Source organism: Gracilinanus agilis, chromosome 2 (assembly GCF_016433145.1).
Source record: "Gracilinanus agilis isolate LMUSP501 chromosome 2, AgileGrace, whole genome shotgun sequence".
Lineage (NCBI taxonomy): Eukaryota > Metazoa > Chordata > Mammalia > Didelphimorphia > Didelphidae > Gracilinanus > Gracilinanus agilis.
The window spans coordinates 635,695,622-635,715,936 of NC_058131.1; the positions used below are offsets into that span (position 1 = coordinate 635,695,622).

Genomic DNA, 20,315 nt, shown 5'->3' on the forward strand with positions numbered 1-20,315 from the left:
ACTCTTTTACTTTTCCAGAAGGTGATTGCCAATTTGCTACCAATTTCTGGCAGTTTGCCAAGTACCTAAGTACTGAATAACCTCCTAAAGTGGATGACAACTCCAGAGGCCACTGCCCTACCCCTTAGGCAGTACTAGGCAAATTGAAAGACTACAATTGTTTCCCATAAAATGGAGGAAGGGACAGGAAGTGACGTGGAAAGAGGACTATAAAAAGTGCTGAATTTCCTTTCTAGGGAAACTTCATCCTTGAGAGCAGCAAGACTTTTCCTTTCTCTGTACTCCCAGTGCCAGGCACATAGGGGTGTTCAATAAATGTTTGTTAACTGACTGACCTCACTTATCTTACACTATAGGTATTCAGGTGTCATATGTGCCTCTGTAGGCTGCATAAAGAACTTAAATATGATATGGAATAAAAGGGTCCAGGGACTTCTGCTCAGGGGAAAAGCTAGAAATGAATCTTTATATCCCTATGCACTGAACAGAGTGCTGTGCACAAAGGTGGGGCCTAATGTTGGAACTGAATACTTTTGCATAACTGTAATGACAAAAATGGGTCTTTAAATAATTGCCTGAGAATGTAACCAGCAAATTTAATGATTTCTATAGGAAAAAAAAGGGTCCAAGATCCAAATAACTGATATACATTTTTTTTAAACCTTACCTTCCATCTTAGAATCAATACTATGTATTGGTTCCAAGACAGAAGATTGATAAGGACTAGGCAATGGGGGTTAAATGACTTGCCCAGGGTCACACAGCTAGGAATTGTCTGAGATCATATTTGAATCCAGGCCAGGCTCTCAGTCCACTGAGCTACCCAGCTGTGCTCTGACATATATTAAAAAATATATACTCTTTTTATTAGTTATGAAGTGAATAAATTATATACCCCAAAATAATAATCTTATGATTTGGTTGCTATTATTTCAAATTTTCCTTTATGTATAAATCCTTTTTATATGTATAAATTCTTTTTCATCATTAGACATTTGTTGTTACTAGTTTTATTTTTGAAAGGCTATCATTCATTTTTATAAATAAGGAAATTGAGAGCCAGAAGACAAAGGGAGGTCCATAAGCCATCCATGGGAAAGCTAAAATAAGAACCCAAATACCCTGGTCCCCAATATAGTCCTACTTCTATTACACCAAACCTTAGTATCAATCAAACCTGAGATCCTAAGTAAACAAATGAGTATAGTGTCTTGAACAGAAAACTAGAGCATTAAAAAATGTGCTGAAAAATATGAGCTTGAGAAATTTCATTTATACATACAAATTATATACATACAACGCACTCACATATATATGAAAACAAAAGAAGAAAATGAGAATTCAGTGAGGACTGTAAAGACCTCAAACCACTATCAAGATTTTTATGAAAAATCTTGACTTAGGAAGAACACACACACACACACACACACACACACGTGTGTGTGTGTGTGTGTGTGTGTGTGTGTGTGTGTGTGTCCTTCCAAGTCATTTTCATGTTATTTCTTTTCTGTATTTTACCTTTCCCTCCATGGCCCTTGCTCTCTCTGTAACTGGGGAACATTTGGCCATAGGGCAATGTCATTAACAAGGAAGAAACATTCTTTGAATTCATGTGAGGTGTTAAAAAATGTAATTCTATCCTCATGGCCTGAGAACATTTACCTGTCATTCTTAGCCCCATCACAACTCCTTAGGTTTCCTATTGTGAGATTCCTTTTAATATTAAAAGTTAATTAATTATATGAACTGATGCAAAGTGATGAGCAGAAACAGAATATTATACACACACCCAGTAATAGCAACATTGTACAATGAACAACTGTGAATGACTTAGCCATTCTGCTCAATACAATGGTCCAAGACATTCTGAAGGGCTTATGATGAAAAATGCTATCTACCTCCAAAAAAAGATCTGATGGAATATGAATGTGGAATGAAATATAATTTTTCTACTCTGTTTTTCTTGCTTTTTTGGCAACATGGCTAAAATGGAAATGCTTTTACATGATCTCCTATGTATAATGGATATCACATTTCTTCCCATCAAAATGGGTGGGAGAAGGGAGGGAGGGAATTTGGAACTCAAAAAAAAATTTTAATGAATGGTAGAGGCAGAAATAGCAAGACCTGGCAACTGACTGGATATATGGGAGAGGGAAAAGGATGGGAGGAAAACCCAAAGTTTAGAACTTTGGAAGACTGAAAGAATCTATCATTAAGTAGAACCTTTCTGGAGGACTATGGAGAAGACCTACAAAGGCATGGGCAAAGTATATCTGCATTTTTAAGTATCATATAATAAGTGTGAATATCAGACTTACAAGATCAAGCATCCACTGAAATATTAAAGCATTGCTGTATTTCTATCTGGTACAACCTGGGATGAATATACTTATCACGCTAGATAATGTCATTTTCTTCTATATTTATAATTACAGAAGCCTAAGAAAATAAATTTTCAGAGAAACCCTTCTAAAAATTTATTTTAATTCCTCTGCTCTATGAAGATGCTAATCACTGTACCCTAATACATAGCAACATATATGTGTATATTCATAAATATATATAAATCCTCTGTGCTCATTTTAATAGGCAAGATTCATTTTCTGCAAGCATATTTATATACCAAATTCAGCATAATATAAATACAATTTATGTAGCAAATTAATGACTATAATATTTTTCTGTTAAACTCTTATAATCAATACTATGTATTGGTTCTAAGACAAGAGTATCAACGACTAGGCAACAGGAGTTATATAACTTGCCCAGGTTCACACAGCTAGGAAGTATCTGAGGCCATGTTAAAAGCCAAGACTTCTCTTCTCTAGGCCTGGCTCTCTATCCACGGAGCCACTAAAATGCACCCAAGATGCTTTTTTAAAAAAATCATATAAGTAATTACTTCAAACCTTTTTAAATATAAAATTAATTGCCTCACCCCAAAACAAACATTACTTTACTACTTAGACTAAATCATCAATGGTTACTATTGCTTGCCTGTCAAATTATTACTAGAATGTCATAAAATCTGATCCTTCTTGGATATAATGGAAAAAACAGATCTAAAATACAAATGCTAAAAACAAATTGCACTCATAGCAAGATTACTCATATCACAGGAGCTTTACGATTATTAAAATGTACTTAACTGATTATTGGTAAAATCTTAGTATCCATATTCAGGAAATTAAAAACAGATTTTACAATTACATTACTAACAACCTAAGATCTTTTGCCATCATTTGATTATTCCTTATTATATTTAAGAAAGCACTTTTTCTCCTGAATACTTTTCCATTTGCTAAAAAGAGATTTTTCTTACTGATTGTTTTTATGAGCAGCTATCAATCTGCTTATTCATCTCTTTCTCAAATATTTACAAGGCACCAATTACATGCAAGAGATTGTATTAGGTGTTTACTCTCCTGTCTTTCATGCAAACAGTCTAGCCTACCCTTATAAGCATGCAAATCATGCAGAATCAGTGCCAAAGTTAGGGAAATTATCTAATACAAATACCCATTTTAAGGTGAGAAAACCTGAGTCCCAGAAAAGTCCACCTTGCTTAAAAACCTACCACTGTAGCAGAACTGGGTCTAAAAGCAAGAGGTCTTTATTCTTTATCCAATACTTCTTCTATAACATCATGTTAAGGGTCTCCTAAAGATAAGTGGTTTATTTCCTTTTCAAGTATAAGAACCCCTTTTTAATGTTCAGATTGCTCTTTGAACTCCCTACAATAGGAGTTAGACAATTAATATCTGAGAAAAATACACAGTGATAAAAAGCTATTATGAAGTCAATCTTGGTTTTCAATGAATTTGTATTTTAGCAATCTCAGCAGCATCTACATTATCTGAATAACAGTGATATATATGTTCAGGACATTTTTCAGTCTACAGAAGGTGTGTTTGCTTATTTATAAATTTGTATATGGTTTCACTGACCTCCTGAAATAATTCCTTATCCTCCTAGGACTTTATAGTCCACAAATTGGAAACCACTTTTAATGATTAACATGGCCCTTTCAGAAAATGGCCCTCTAATACTCACTTGGAGAGAACCACCAAAGGAGCTTAGAGCTTGTTCTACTTCCACCCTGTTGGAGTTGTTCTCTCCTGCTATTTCATGAATATCCCTCTTAGCAAATGTCATTTTTGGCATTTCTTCCAAACTCTACTCAGACACTTATCGATCTCAGGTTTTCTGGAAAATGCAGCATTTTTCCACAAAAGATTTCAAAATGATCATTTACTCTTTAATTATATAATTATATCCAATTTAAGTAAACTTTTGTTAATTATTTTGTGCAGGTCACTATGCTTAGTACTAGGATACAGAAAGAGAAACAACACAAACAATCCTTGACCACAAGGAATTTAAATGGGAAAAGGGAGGAAGTGATGGATTCCAAAGAAAAAAGTCAGCATAATCTAAGGAAGTGAGTAATGAAGGAAAAGGGAAGACCTAAACAAAGTACTTTAGGAATATCTGAGTAAGAGAACCCTTTCAGCTCAGGAGTAGTGGAGAGAAGAGAGGTGAGTCACCTCAGCTGAAGGTCTCTAAAAAGCAGAGATGAAGAGAGCTATCACTCCAGGTGTAGGGTAGAATCTGAATAGATTCAAAATCACAGAGGGGACATGGAACTAGGGAAAGCCATGAATTCAGATCCCAGCCCTTCCACTAAGTGCCAAAATGACCAAGCCAAGCACAGCCTGTCTAGACTTCATTTTCCTCATCTATAAAATGAGATTTGAACTTCATTTGGACCAGAACATAGAATTTGCTATTGAAGGGTTTCAAAGCAAGTGAATAACATGGTGACTATTAAGGCTTTAGGAATCTTATTTTGGCAACTGAATTCATTCAGTTTTAGAAATTGGAGAGATGGGACAAATGGAGCCCAAATAAGAAACCTGCAGGGTAATCCAGGCAAAAGATGATAGCAGATCAAAACTACCAACAAACACATGAGAAAGTGTTCTAAATCTCTTATAATTAGAAAAATGCAAATCAAAAAAAAAACTCTGAGGTACCACCTCACACCTAGCAGATTAGCTAACATGACAGCAAAGGAAAGTAATGAATGTTGGAGAGAATGTGGCAAAATTGGGATATTAATGCATTGCTGGTGGAGTTGTGAATTGATCCAACCATTCTGGATGGCAATTTGGAACTATGCCCAAAGGGCTTTAAAAGACATCATGCCCTTTGATCCAGCCATAGCACTGCTTGGTTTGTACCCCAAAGAGATAATAAGGAAAAAGACTTGTACAAAAATATTTATAGCCACGCCCTTTGTGGTGGCAAAGAATTGGAAAATGAGGATATGCCCGTCAATTGGGGAATGGCTGAACAAATTGTGTTATCTATTGGTGATGGAATACTACTACTCTCAAAGGAATAATAAACTGGAGGAATTCCATGTGAACTGGAAGGATCTCCAGGAATTGATGCAGAGTGAAAGGAGCAGAACCAGGAGAACATTGTACACAGAGACTGATATATTGTAGTACAATTGAATGTAATGGACTTTTCTACTAGCAGCAACGCAATGACCCAGGACAGTTCTGAGGGACTTATGAGAAAGAGCGTTATCCACATTCAGAGGAAGAACTCTGGGAGGAGAAACACAGAAGAAAAACAATGCCCAATCACATGGGCTGATGGAGATATGATTGGAGATATTGACTCAAAATGATCACTCTAGTGCAAATATCAATAATATGGAAATAGGTCTTGTTCAAAGACACATTTAAAACCCAGTGGAATTGTGCGTCAGCTAAGGAAGGGGATTGAGGGGAGGGAAAGAACATGAATCTTGTAACCATGGAAAAATATTCTTAATTAATTAAATAAAAATTTACAAATTAAAAAAAAAAAAGATGATAGCGGCCAGAAATAAGGTGGCAGGACTATGAATGGAAAGAAGTGAGCAGATACAAAATATGTTAAAAAGGTCATTAACAGAAAACTGACTAGAAGAGGGAACAGAGGCTAAAGAAGAAGAAAAAAAATGACCGTGATGTTTTGAGCCTGGGTGAAAGGGAGAAGAATTATTGCTATCAAGAAATAGGTATCTGTGAAATACAGATAGGAAAAAATGATGAAATTTAATATGGGACAATCGGAACTTAAAAGTCCCAATGGATATCCAAGAGGAGATGCTCAGCAGGAAATTGGAAGTCCTATCATCACAGATAATATAAGGTACATAGAGATTGACTTATTCAAGGTCACATTTTTCTTCTTCTTCTTTAGCCTCTGTTCCCTCTTCTAGTCAGTTTTTGCTGAGTATTTGATGGTCTAAAATAGCAGAAGGTGGTCCTCACCTGGCCCAATGCTGAATTCTATGGAGAGCTATTCTAAGGTAGCTGTAAGCTAAACAAGATTCTCTTAATGGAGGCAAAAATGTATTTTTTTTGCATGTGGAAAGGTTACCAACTTGCCAAGAGACAGTCCAAAAGCTCTGTAGCCCAAGAAATATCTTGATTTGAAACAAACTTTTCATGTTCAATACTTCAATTCTTTTAAACTTGATATTTCAGAAGAAAATAAATTGTACTATATGATAAAAGCCCTTAACATTAAATGGTGTGAATGAATGATCATATTAAGCAGCACTAAATACTAAAGTATATAGTTGTATATGAGTATTCATTCTATGAGTTATTACAATACTGCTATAACAAAGGATGTCCATTTTACTTTGACACACAGAATAAGAATGATGTTCCCACAAGCAAATAACTCAATTTCTCTTTACAGAGGCAATGAAAATAAAGGACAAATATACTGAACAGCACAACACAAAGTAATGATACACAAAATATTATTTAGAGAAAAAGTAAAAATGAACAGTATGAAAGACATTTTTGTTTTCACCATATCCACCTAGGTAGAAATGAAGTAGTTTAAACCAACATATATGTGAATACAGTTATTTGTCATCATATTTGGTCTCTTTGAAAGTCTGCTTTCCTATCTGATAGATTTTCTTAAACTGTTGTGGGCAATCAATACCATAATACATCCTGCATTTTAAAGTCTAGGTTTTAAAGGCAGCAATATTAGCTTTGTCAATAGCTAAAGCATAATCTGCCTTCTCTTTCAGTCACATCTATTTGCACATTTTTCTATGTAAATTTCCAATAACAATAAGAATAGCACAAAGAACAGGGACTAAAGAATTACCAGAAATGCTTAAAGGTTAACCCCTATTATGCCCAAGTAAAAAGTCCTGTATGTTTCCAATATTATCAGAGAAATGCAAGATCTCAATTTTATAACAATAAAGCCTAGCTATACCCTTTTTGTACATTATCAAATCCATGAATAATAAGGGCATATCATTGAATGATTCTCTTTTATTTTCACAAGAACTCGAAGTTATGATACCCATTTTCTAGATGAAAAAACTGAGGCTGAGATGCAGATGTGATCAATTACATAACTTATAAATGAAAAGCAAAAGACCATGGCAATGCTCAGATCTTTGCCTTCAGAAGATTCCATATGCTCTGCACATAGCAACTTATTTGTCCTTAAAACTACTCAGTGGCCTAGCTGACATTTACTTGCTTTTCCTCATAAGGGATTTCCCAAATGCTTTCCTCATAAGATTCTTTGAAGTAAGCAGTACTACAAATATCATCAACCCTGCTATAAAGATGAGGAACATATTCAGAGTGACTGAATGATGTACACACCACCTCAAACTGAAGGGGTAACAGGGCCAAGAGTGCTCTTTCCTCTGCTCCAATTGCTCCCAGAAGGCTGTCACATTGCCTTTCTAAAGAGAGAGCTGTCACCTGGAGCTTTTATCAGCCCTAATTGTGACAGCTAGTCAAACGAGGAATCAAGAAAGGCAGCCACCTGAAGCACCATTCTCCATGAGATTTTGCCTCTGAGGATTATTGAGAGGCAGAGCATAGCTTTAGCTGTTCTTTATTATGGCATCCTAGTAGTTTATAAACATAAAATCATCAACAGAGGCAAGAACATGTAACAAACAGTACCTCGGATTCCCCACACACAGCTGCTGTATCCTTGTGTATGGCCATTTGATACTTGGCATATAAAGAGAGTGACTGGCGGAAGGACGACTTGAACTCTGGGTCCTCAAAGGAAACAGGTACTAACCTCACCTTCAGAGCAAGGAAAATACAGGTATATAATATTGAAATTTCTCTCTGATGATATGCTTCTGAAGGCAAGGCTAGTGTAAGATCTCCTCAACTCCACTTCCAAAGCTCAGCATTGGAATCTTACCTAAAATGAAGTAAACCCTACTAAGGGTTAAGTGGCCTAAAGGGCAAACTTTATGAAACTGATTATAGTTATAAATGTCTTTAAGGGCCAGGGCTCTATAAACTTTTTCTACTCGTTTATTACAGTTCTCTGTGTACAGTGAACATCCAACAATTATTACCTGCCTAAGACAATGGCAACATACTTAGCTTCCATTTTATTTTCCCTCCAGAAGTTTTAACTTTGTTTTTGGGATTTTTTTAAACTATTTAAAATGATTTAATTACCCAAACTACAAAGTGGGCAGAATATTATGGCTTTTAATAAGCTGGGTTTTTTTTCTAATTCCACTCATATTTTTAAGGATGGTATTGTAACCAAAATAGTTTGACATTTCTGTACTGCTTCTGTTAATTATTTTAAATATGGATACAGACTGTTTACGGGGTTGATTGAAATACATGCATACTATTATAAAGATGTGAATTGGGGTCTAAGCAAATTTTCTGAGTATAAAACACAGGATTATAAAGATTGGTCATCGACAACAAATTGAATGCATCTAAACCCACTAACCCTGTGGAAAGTAAAATTAGCTACGTTGTGTGGCACATTACCATTTAGAAGTTATATTATCACTGGTATCTAATGAAATTTGCACTTCCAGAATGTTCATTAGTTTGCTATTTCTAGCTCTTTGAAGATCTGCTTCAAACTGAATATGATCAACATGTACCATAAAATAAACTTCATTCTCTAACCCAGGATTCATGCAATGGTATTAAGTTTAGGGGAAAGTTCATATTGAACATAAAAATTATACTTGGCCTTCTGACCTGGCTTACAGTTGGTTTATCAGGTGGGTCCTGGTGAATAACCATCTGGTAACGTTTATAGACCTGGTAAGACTCCTGAAATGAGGCTTTGAACTGGGAACTTGGTGGGGATGATCTCACCACCCTCACCTTCAGAAGGAGTTGAAAAACAATTCTCATTAATAAAAAAATCAGTAATAACCATTCTTACCTGAAAATAACTGAAAGAAATTTTTTTAATTTTAGAAGACACATAATAACTATATATTTATTGATGTCAGCATTAAAAATGAATCAAGTAATAAAACATTAAAACTGAATCAATTAATAAAACTTTTAAATGTATTATTTCTGTTGCCAAAAAAGGCACACAAATTACAAGAAGCATTCTCAGTTTCTACTTGCTAATTCTGAAGTTAATAAAGATATTATATTTAGCCAAACTATTACATTTCTAAAGATGATTTAAATTATGGGTGGCTTTCAGTTTTGATTTTTGGATATCAATGGCATATATGTTAGTATTTTCCCTACAGTTATCTAGAAAACAAATAAAATCAATTTTAATACAATTTGGTTAAAGTGTTCTTTCTGTAACATAAAATTACATAAAGGATCAACAATTTCTTATCGATTTGCTTTATTATGAAATCATACTATGAATATTCATAAAATTTGAAAATTCAAATATTTTTAAATAATTTTGAGAATGGTGGGGAGAAAACTTTTAAAATGAAATATTTTTACTTGTAATAAATTAAGACTGTTGATATGTATTTTAATTTTAAATTTTGCTACTGTAACATTTTGTTCATAGGAGGTTATTTTGGGGATATCTTTAAGCACCAAACATATATAAATAATTTGAAGTTTAATGCTTAAAATGCAAAGGATATTAAAGATTATCCATTCCAACTCTTTTGCTTTATAGATGCAAAAATTGAGGTTCAGGAACAGAGAAGTGCTGTGACTTGCCCAAGTCCCACAGTCAGTCACTAACCAAGGCCTTAAAGCCCAAACCCATTCCTGCCCCACCCCACTTTTAGCAAGGATACACAAAATATGGCCCTTTAATGTACACAGAAAACTCTAAGCCAAGAAGTACATTTTACACTTTTAAGTACTTTGTCAAGAAGTACCTAACATCTTTAAGTTTAACACTAAGATAGAAACTATTACAGTATATTTTTTTTTAACAAAAAGAGAAGCAAAGAGAACTGGCTCGAGAGCAAGGTTCTTAACATTTTTTGTGCGTCATACATCCCTCTGACAATTCTATAAAGCTTCTGGGTCCCTTCTCAGAATGTTTTCACAATACATAGGATTACAAAGCAAACCAGTTTTATTGACACAAAGATGTAGTTTTTTTTCCCCAACCAAAGTCCTCAGACCCACTGAAATCTAATGGACCCCAGGCTAAGAACCTCTTCTCTAGACTCTCCAGGTCCTGAAAGAACCTGGCTCTAAATCCCAATTCTGATGTTTATTATCTATATGACCTTGGGCAAGTCACTCACTTATAAAATGAGGAAAATGGACTATATAGACTTTGAAGTCCCTTCCACCTTTAGATCTATGATCCTTTGCTATTTTTTCATTAAAATTAAAAGTGAGAATATATGTGTGTGTATAGGCATGCATACACATATATATTCCGGTAGGAAATGAAAAATGTAATAAATAGAAATCAACAAATTATTAGCATTTTGTGAAAACAGTTCTTTAGATACAAAGAGTGACATCTAGTGAAATTTAAATCCCTTATATTCTATTATCAGACATTCAGTCCTGAAAAGAAAAAGGTTAGCATCTCACTTCTAAAACTCACCTTAGGGGGGAGCTGGGTAGCTCAGTGGATTGAGAGCCAGGCCTAGAGATGGGAGGTCCTAGGTTCAAATCCGGCCTCAGACACTTCCCAGCTGTGTGACCCTGGGCAAGTCACTTGACCCCCATTGCCTACCCTTACCACTCTTCTGCCTTGGAGCCAATACACAGTATTGACTCCAAGATGGAAGGTAAGGGTTTTAATTTTTTTTAAAAAATTCACCTTAAATTCAGAAAATAAGCTATCAATCAATTGAACCATACGAAATTTTGAAAAATTTAAGTAGCAATTAATTATCAAAAAGATTTATCTTCAAAATGGGTCCTTGACAGCAACTGACAAAAATTTCAAAAGGGACAAAATAAGTAATATTTTTTAGTAAAAATAGTAGAGTAGCATATACCTAACAAACTACTAATGTTTGCTAAGAGAAAAAAGTTTTCATACTTTTGATAACTATTCTATCTATAATACTTTCTCTTTGAATGTTTTATTTTTATTTTTAAGTTATAATGGAGGAGGAGTGAACAGAAACCTGGTCAAGTTGGACAGAGCTGAAGGATAAGACTTTCATTAAAACTGTCTCCCCATACAAAGCTTCAATCCACATTTGCATCTCTGATGATACTTCCTTGATGTGATTCGGTGTACTCTTGCCTCAAGTATTCTTTGGTTCATTGATAGCATATTATGATGAATGATTTGAGTTAATTTTTATATTGCATGAATGAAACATATGTATATGTAAGTGGTTAAGTCAAGGATAGTGTAATTTTAAGCTAGTTTAGAGTTGGCTTTTAAAAGGGAAAGGATACAGAGATGTGATGAGAACCACACAAAGAAAAGCCAATCTAATCTGATGCCCACAGACTGGTTCCTTGAGAGCCAATTACAGGCACAGAATGAGGTGAGAGTAAGGTGAGAATGAGGTCTTTTTGTTTTGTTGTATCTGACTGTACTTGATATGAGGAGGGAGTTTCACTGGGAAGTGACAATGACATTAAAAAAGAAAAGAGGGGGCAGATAGGTGGCTCACTGGATAGAGAGCCTAGAGGTCTTATGTTCAAATATATATATATATATATATATATATACAGGTCTTATATTCAAATCTGGCCTAAAGAGATTTCCTACCTACATGACCTTGAGAGAGTCACTTAATTCCTACTGACTAACCCTTACTACTGTTCTGCCTTAGAACCAATACTTAGTATCAATTCAAGAACAAAAATTAAAGGTTTTTAAAAAAGAAAGAAAAGAGAAAAAAGCATCAGTATAATACTCTATTTTGGTTTCTTTTTAAAGGGCTGCCTGTATAGCCTCTGAAGTCCCTCTAGACCAGTGATGGGCAAACTTTTTAAAGAGGGGACCAAAGGAAAGGAAATGTTCTTCTGTCAGTCTGTTTCTAAGACAACTCTTTTGAAGTTTCATTGTATTATATTCGTCAGATTAGGAATAATGTCACTTGGTGGGATAGGAGGCATATCTGGCCTGCAGGCCGTAGTTTGCCCATCACTGCTCTAGGGAACCATGTAACTCCAGGAGAGGAAGAACCATATTCCCTGGAGCAGCAAGAACAGTGATGATTCAAGAACCAACCAATCTTCTTGTGACAAAGTTAGTTTCTGAACAATACTGCATTCATAGCTCAAGCAGCAGCCAGAACCACAGGTCAGCAAAGGACACGTTGCAAAAGAACAAACCTGGACCCTGCCTTCCACTACTACTGCAAATTATAAGAATTGTGCAAATCTGTGGGAAAGGATTGATTCTCTAGCAACCCCAGTTCTTTTCCTCAATTCAGGAGACTCCCAAGTTTTTGGTGGTATTAGAAGTGTCAACAGCTGACCAAGTAGAAAGAGACCTTTTCTTTAACAATTCCCAATGACTTTCTCTTTGGGAGGGAAGACTCAACCCTAAGCTATTATCTTACACCTGGAGGAAGGTATGGTTCCTAGGTAAGCTGGAACTATCCAGAACAGCAAAGGATGATATAAGGAGGCCTCTGTGATTTTTTTCTATCAGGTGAAAAGTCTATGATAAAGTCTATCTAATATGTCAAATATTGTTAGCCTGGGTATTTTTGTGGAAGCTGAGGGCTTTTTTTTTTTTTAATATACATGCAGACATGAATTTATGTTGACATTATCAGGTGAGATCCTGGGTAGGGGGTATAAGCTAAAAAGAGATTTTGAAAAACATCCATAAAATGAATTTACTCTACATAATCCCACAATGGGGTTTACAGACCTCAAATTATGTCTGTGGGATGCTCAATCAGATGGTGGGGAAAGAGTATGTATATGACTTCCAAGTCTTTTGACTAGAGAGAGAAGAAGCTGTTTTCTATTTACTTAAAATCTTTTTTTGTTGTCCATTGTATTGTAGTTAGAGCACTGTATTCCAATATTTAGAATCAGTCTAGCTCAGACATTTAATAGCTGTGTGACCTTAGGTAAATCATTTAACTATTCTAAACTAAGCCTTGAAAAGGGAAGACTTATAGCACCTACCCCACAAGGTTGTTGTGAGGATTAAATGAGATGTTAAAAGCTACATATATGTCAGCTATTAAGGGATTTATCATTTTTGAAGGGAGTCGTTTCGGTCAGCCTCTACTATAGTTACTATAGTTATGGTTAAAAATATTACTTTGTGAAAGTAATATTAAAACTATACTAGACATTACCTAAAAATGAATTTTCTTTTTCCAAATCAGCTCTACAAGAAAAAAAAAAGTTATAGAAACAGAAGTAGGCATATTAAATGTCTATTAAGTATAAATAAGTTCAAGAAAAATTTCACTAATAATAGACTCTTAATAGTAGTAAGGAAATTACCTATGTTTTAGATTATATTTCTAATCTCCTTAAGGTAAAAATCGTGAAAAGAATCAGTGCTTTCCCATATAATATCCCTTGGTACCACTGCCAGTCAAGGAATATTTGGCTGGATAAACACACTGTCTGACTTACTGTAATAATTCTAGGAATTATGTGTGATCCCCCTTTTACCTAATTCAAATTTATAATCCAAATCCAATTTTTAAATGTCCATTTTCCTGTCTAATTTTAACTAAACAGAAACTGTTATACCAAAGAGTCAGAGCGCCCTCTACTGTGAAATATTTTATTTTTATAGCTATTTCTTTCTCAAAGGTACTTGTATAACCCAAAGACCTAAGTCAAATTAAGGGTTAAGAAAAATAACACAGTATTCCAAAAAAGAAATAAAAATTTTAAATTTGGAAAATTTTAAATCTATTCCATACAAGTTCATATCATTTACTTCTTTCAATTTAAACAACATAGTTTAAATTTTCTAATTTCAACTTAAAGATAAAACTATGAATGAAAAATCATTATGTGACAGAATACCTCTAATCGATGTGCAGCATCCTCAGGTAAGGTGTCAAAAATGAAATCTTCAATGGATTTAGGCTGATTTAATTTAGATTTTTCTGAGGGCAAAAGTTGTGGTTCATGTTGAACTTGGACACCTTCAAGCTTGTCTGTCTGACTCTTAAGAATGAGTTTCTGCCTTTTCCTTTCTTTCCGTATATCCTTTGCTTTTCGACATGGAGGCTTACTCAAATCAGCCCCTTTGCCTAAAATGACCAAGATACATGTTAAGAGTTTTCTCTAAGTAAAACAATGTTTTTCAAAGACACAATAATTCTCCAAGTTGTCCCTAAGTCAGACACTGCTACTGCCAACCCAAAACAGATATTTATAGTTCTAGTGAATTGCCTTTTGATGATTATGCTTCTCTCCATTACTATAATTCACTACAAAGATATGGAGCTCAACACAGTAGCATATGCAATTCAAGAACCTGGTAGTCAGGAAGATGTAGATTCAAACCCCACTTCTGGTATTTTCCCCATATGACCAAGATCAAGTTATTCAATCTTCCAGGGCCTGTTTCTTCTTGTATATGTATATTGGAGATAATGTGTCTACCCTCACAGTTAAGCTCCCCAAAAGCTGAATCATCTCTTTGGAGTTGTCAGTCAAAAAAGGGGGGCAGAGTGCCTATGTGATCCTGGAAATGTCACTTAACCCCAAATGCCTAGCCTTAACACTCTTCTGTCTTAGAACTAGACAGAAGTTATGGGTTTTTAAAACAAAAGTGGGCTTATTCAAGAATGAACTCAAAATCTAGTTCCAATTTCTCTAGGACTAAATATCTAAAATAAGACTGACCAACCTAGAAAATTTATTTGTCTCCTAGAAGTAAAATGTTGAACTTTTATAGAAAAATTAAAGATTTTTACATTTTAAAATAAATTTTATTCCATGAAAAAGTTGTATGATATATTAGTCCAAATGGAAAAAAAATTACTTCAGTCAGAAAAATGCTTCTATACGAGACTTGTTATACTTGTTATATAGTGAAAGAAATGCTAATCAAACACTTCAATTTCTGGGCTAAGGAAATTTTACAAATCAAATTCTGGGGGAGACATGAAAAATTGTTCAAGTTCTAATATGCAAAGTTCAAATTAGAAATGAAAAACTAAGAATATTATCAAAAATTTCACATAACCTTTACATTTCTAATCTAACACTTCAAATTATGTTACTATAAATAAAAAATTATGAAATTAAAATTTTATAAAGCTGTTCTGTTTACTTTGAACTAATTTAGAAAGTACCATTTATTGGTCATTTGTTTACCCAAATTTTTATATAAACAACATTATCTTGGAAAATATATGCTTATATCTTAAGCATCTCAATCTGGAATTTTTTTAGTATAGTTAAACTTGAATATGATTATATCACCTTAGAATAATCTAAATTTCTGGCATATCTGCTATAAATAAGCAATCAAAACTTACACACTGGATTGTGTTCAAAAAATGATTTGTAAGATGGCTGTGTGGATCTCAGAAAGCACTTTCCAACAGAAACAATTTACATTGTAGATATTAAGTTTTCAGGCCAAGCCAAAAAACATATTTACATATAATATGACTTAAATCATCCTCCTATTTCCTTATCATGGCATGATGGGGTTAGTGAAAACTATGCCAGCAGAGCATTAACAAGTTGGAAAGGCTTCCAGGTCAACTGTATCTCACCAGCCTAATTGAGAAATGGTAAACACCAGAAGGTTAGCCATGAGGTAGCAAGGTTCTTTTCTGCCATGGTCAGTCAAAGCAGTAGTCTTCTAAGGTACAGAAAGGTTTTATATACATAAGGAGAAAAAAGATCAACTCAGACTGGACACCTAGCAGTATTTTAAAACCTACACTGGTGTTAATATCCATGTAGTAATAATTTCTATGAGAAAACACTTTGAGGCTTTCAACTTAGGACAAAAGAAACAAATCTACCTCCCATTCATTTGGTACAAAAAGAAATTTTTCATCCCTTCCCTGCCAAATGTGGGCAGGTATCTTAGAATGAGAGATCCCATGAATTTAGGTAGAGACAACAGCAGCAAGATATATGTACTTGGGGTACAGATGGGAAAAAAGTTAAGGAGGTCGACTAAGGAGAAACAGGAAGGAACAAGCTTCTTGAAAGAATAAATACTGGAGGATACTTTCCATTCAATAAGCTCCCTTAGTGCCCCTTTCTCTTCAATGTGCATCAAAAATTGGCTAAACTGTTGGTTTTCTCCTGCTGAGACCTTCTGCTATGGACTAGAATCTATCCTCTTCCCTGACCCCCAAACATCAGTTCCTACAGCTATTCAGTATAGAGGAGACATTTGGAATTATCAACTTCTATGGAGGGAAGAACAAGACAGGGCCACTTGGTTAAAGAGACAATAGCTCACAATTTTCTCACAAATTTGAAGTTCTCAATTCAATTTATCAAATATTTATAAAATGTCTATTCTATACAAAACACTATTAAGTTCTAGACACAAAAAAGCTCTCCTGACCTCAGAAAGCTTACATCACATTGTGCAAATACAACAACCCCACACAGAACAACTTGAGACATCAAGAAAAGCTTCCCATGAAAGATGGCATGTGAGAGGAACCCTGAAAAAAGTGAAATGTTCCAAGAGGCAGAGGTAAGAAGGGATTGCATTCCAGAGATATTGGACAACCTATGCAAAGGTTCAGAGGTAAATGATAGAAAGCCAAATGTAGGGAATTGTAAGGCATGACCAGAATCTACAATGCATGAATGGAAAGTGATTTAAAGTAAGTTTAGGAAGGTAATCTGGAGTTTAGACTGGGAAGAACTCTAAATGCCAAACTGAGGAATTTTAATTTTATTCTACAAACAATAGGGAACTACTAAGACTTCTTGAGGAGGAAAGGGGCATAGTCTGAACTTTGCTTTAGGAAGATTACTGTGGCAACTTCTAGAGAACAAACTGGACAGGAGAGAGAATAGAAGCAGGGAAGCCAAACAGGAGGTTATTGCTATCATCTGAGTCTTAATCCTGATTATTGAAATAGGGCTTCCCAAGTAGCAGCTTTTTTTCAATACTAGGAATGAGGAGAGATATTTTGATTGACAATCCATCATATCTACTTATTGATGAGATGCAATATATCAGGGTTTTATTGCATACAAAGGAATACTGGTAATTAAACTACTAGCTTAAATTGTTGTTTAAGTGACCATAGTGACTATAGCAAGAAAAAAAAAAACCATTTATTCAAGATGGCAGGATCCCAGTCATCAGTACCTGGCTTGGGAGCTGTAGAAACAACTTTAACAGAACTTGATGGCTCACCAGACCCCAGTTTCTCTTTTTTAGTATATGACTGACTTAATTCTTTAGTTTCCTCAGCATCCAAGTCTTCTTCTTTCTCCTTCACTTCACTCTCTACAACTTGGTCATCATCTTCACCGAGGAGTCTATGATCAGACTGTATGTCCAGCTTGCTTTTTAGAGCAAAATCATCCACAGCAGCATCATCCATTTGAGAATCCATAGGCTCTTCTACAAATTGGGGGGTCGAGGGGAGAGAGGAGGTTAAACTGCAATGAGTAATTCAATAACTTAATTTGAGAAGAAAAGTATGTTCTTATTATGTAAATATGTCATATATAAACTGTTATAATCACTGATCTGGGATAAGATGGATGCCACCGTGACTGACAGGGATGGCAGTTGAGAGATTCAGAATGTTCCCAGGTGCCGTGAGCCAGGGGCAAATGTCGGTTAGCCCCACCCTACATATATACCCCCTTACAGCTACAGTGAGGGAAGTCTCTGGTCTCAGAGGCTCAGAACTGGAGATCTCAGATCTCTGAGTTGAGACTTGAGAAAACCTCTGTGGATAATTGATCATTCTTAGGCCCACTCAAAATAATGGCAGTTTCTAAATTTAGTAAAAAAAAATAATTTTGAATCATAAAAAGTTAGAACTGGAAAGAGCATTAGAAATCACTTAATACAATCTCCCTCATTTTATAAGTGAGGAAACTAGACTCAAAGAGGTTAAGTGATTTTCCCAAAGTTACAAAGCTAAGAAAGAATTCAACTTTAAACAAGGGCTCCTTTCTCCCAATTCACTGACCACTACATAAGCAAAGATAATGATCAGCTTATATACAGTATGCATTATAAAAAGTTCATTAGTGAATCAATTGTTTAGAATTTTGAATACATTTTTCCCAAGAAGATCATATAATAAATGATGTGAGAGAAGTTTTATTTTTTAACAGAATTTATTCCCAGGTATCTCAATTCCTTCCTTCCTCTTCCCACATCACAGAAAGCATCACCCAACAAAAAGATATGTATATATAATAATGTCTTTTATGTTCCTATTTATCGGTTTATTCTCTGGAGGTGGACATTCACAAGTCATTCTTCAAATTTTTAATTCTATAACTATAAATAATGATCTCTTGGTTCTACTCATTTCACTCTTCATTATTTTGTGTAGGTCTTTCCTTTATTTTTTATTAACCTGATCATCAGTAATGGTATTGCTAAGGGTACATATACAATTATAATAACTCTCTCAGCATAGTTCTAAATTGCTCTCCAAAATCGTTGGTTCAGTTCACGATTCCACCAACAGTGTATTTATTAATGTCTTCATTTTTCCTGCATCCCCTCCAACATTTGTCATTTTGCCCTTTTATCATTTTAGCCAGTCTAATAGTTGTGAGATATCTCAGAATTGTTTTGATTTGCATTTCTTTAATCAGTAGTGATTTAGAGCATTTTTCATGTACCTATATCTGTCTTTGATTTCTCTAGCCAAATACTGTTCATATCTTTTGCCCATTTATCAATTAGGGGATTGCTCTTATTCTTATAAATTTTACAAAGTTCTCTTTCAATTTTAGATATGAGACCTCTATCAAAGAAATTGTCTATAAATTTTCCCCCAGTTTTCTGCTTTCCTTCTAATCTTGGTTACACTAGCTTTATTTGCATAAAACCTTTTAAATTTAATGTAATAAAAATTACTCATTTTTTCATTGCACAATACTCTCCTCATCTCTTACTTATAAATGATGGTTAACCAAAAAAGTCTATTTTATACATGTTATGACTGGACCATAATTTCAATAGTTGTTCTAAAGCTTCCTGAACTCTCTAAGGTCTACCATAAATAAAGTATTATAGGAACTTCCCATTTTAAAGCTGAAAAGGAAACTAGGAAGAACTCTATGAACTAACACAATGTGAAGTGAACAGAATTAATAGATCAATTTTTACAATGACAATGACATCATAAAGAAAAACACTGCAGATATTGGAACTCTAATGAATATAATGATAAAGTACAGAGAACTAAAGGTAAAAGACATCACCCACCACTCTCTGAGTGAATATGGGCTTAAAAATGCAGAATGAGACATACATTTTTTAGCATAACCACCATGGGAATTTGTTTTGCTGGCCCATGAATATTTATTATGATGGTTATTTTTCTTTTTTTTTAATTGTTCAATAGTAGTATGGGTACAGCAGGAAGGGGAAATAATGAATGTTTTTAAAAATCAAAACAAAAATTGTGCAGGGAAAATAAACGCAGTGAACCTGGAGATTGTGTATGTGAAAAGTTATTCTAACTACTCTTATCTTAGCAGAATTAAGGAATCTTAATCAGACCCAAAGGAAAGGCAACTACAAAGAAGCTAGAAGTGCTGAAAGTGTTTCACTTAGATGGATATGAATCAAAGTAATTTAATTTATTTGGACCTCAGTTTAAGAAGAATAATTACATCTTTCTTCTCCTATTAGTCTAAATAATTAAGATCACCTAAAAATCCTTAAGAGAGATAAATTGAATCACAGTTTAAAAAAATACTTGTTTAAAACAACATTCACTCTTACCTGCAATATTCCCTTTAGGAAATTCTCCTTTAGACAAAAACTTCAACATTTTCTTTAAAACTTTCTTATGAGATTTTGATGGCTGGAAATGTAAAGGATGGCATCTAAGAAAACAAGATAAGTTTAGAAATTACACTTAAATTTCA

The 20,315-nt window shown here is 34.4% G+C and overlaps 1 protein-coding gene across 1 annotated transcript in view; it reads right to left on the minus strand.

Annotated features, from left to right (window-relative positions):
- ATE1 (arginyltransferase 1) overlaps positions 1 to 20,315 on the minus strand; it is a 206,427-nt gene that overhangs the window by 169,234 nt on the left and 16,878 nt on the right. The window contains exons 4-7 of the mRNA XM_044660193.1: positions 20,170 to 20,273; positions 17,554 to 17,811; positions 14,271 to 14,500; positions 8,022 to 8,150 (exon numbers count right to left, since the gene is read on the minus strand). Coding sequence (XP_044516128.1) covers positions 8,022 to 8,150; positions 14,271 to 14,500; positions 17,554 to 17,811; positions 20,170 to 20,273 — 721 coding nt within the window. The remainder of the gene's footprint in view (positions 1 to 8,021; positions 8,151 to 14,270; positions 14,501 to 17,553; positions 17,812 to 20,169; positions 20,274 to 20,315) is intronic.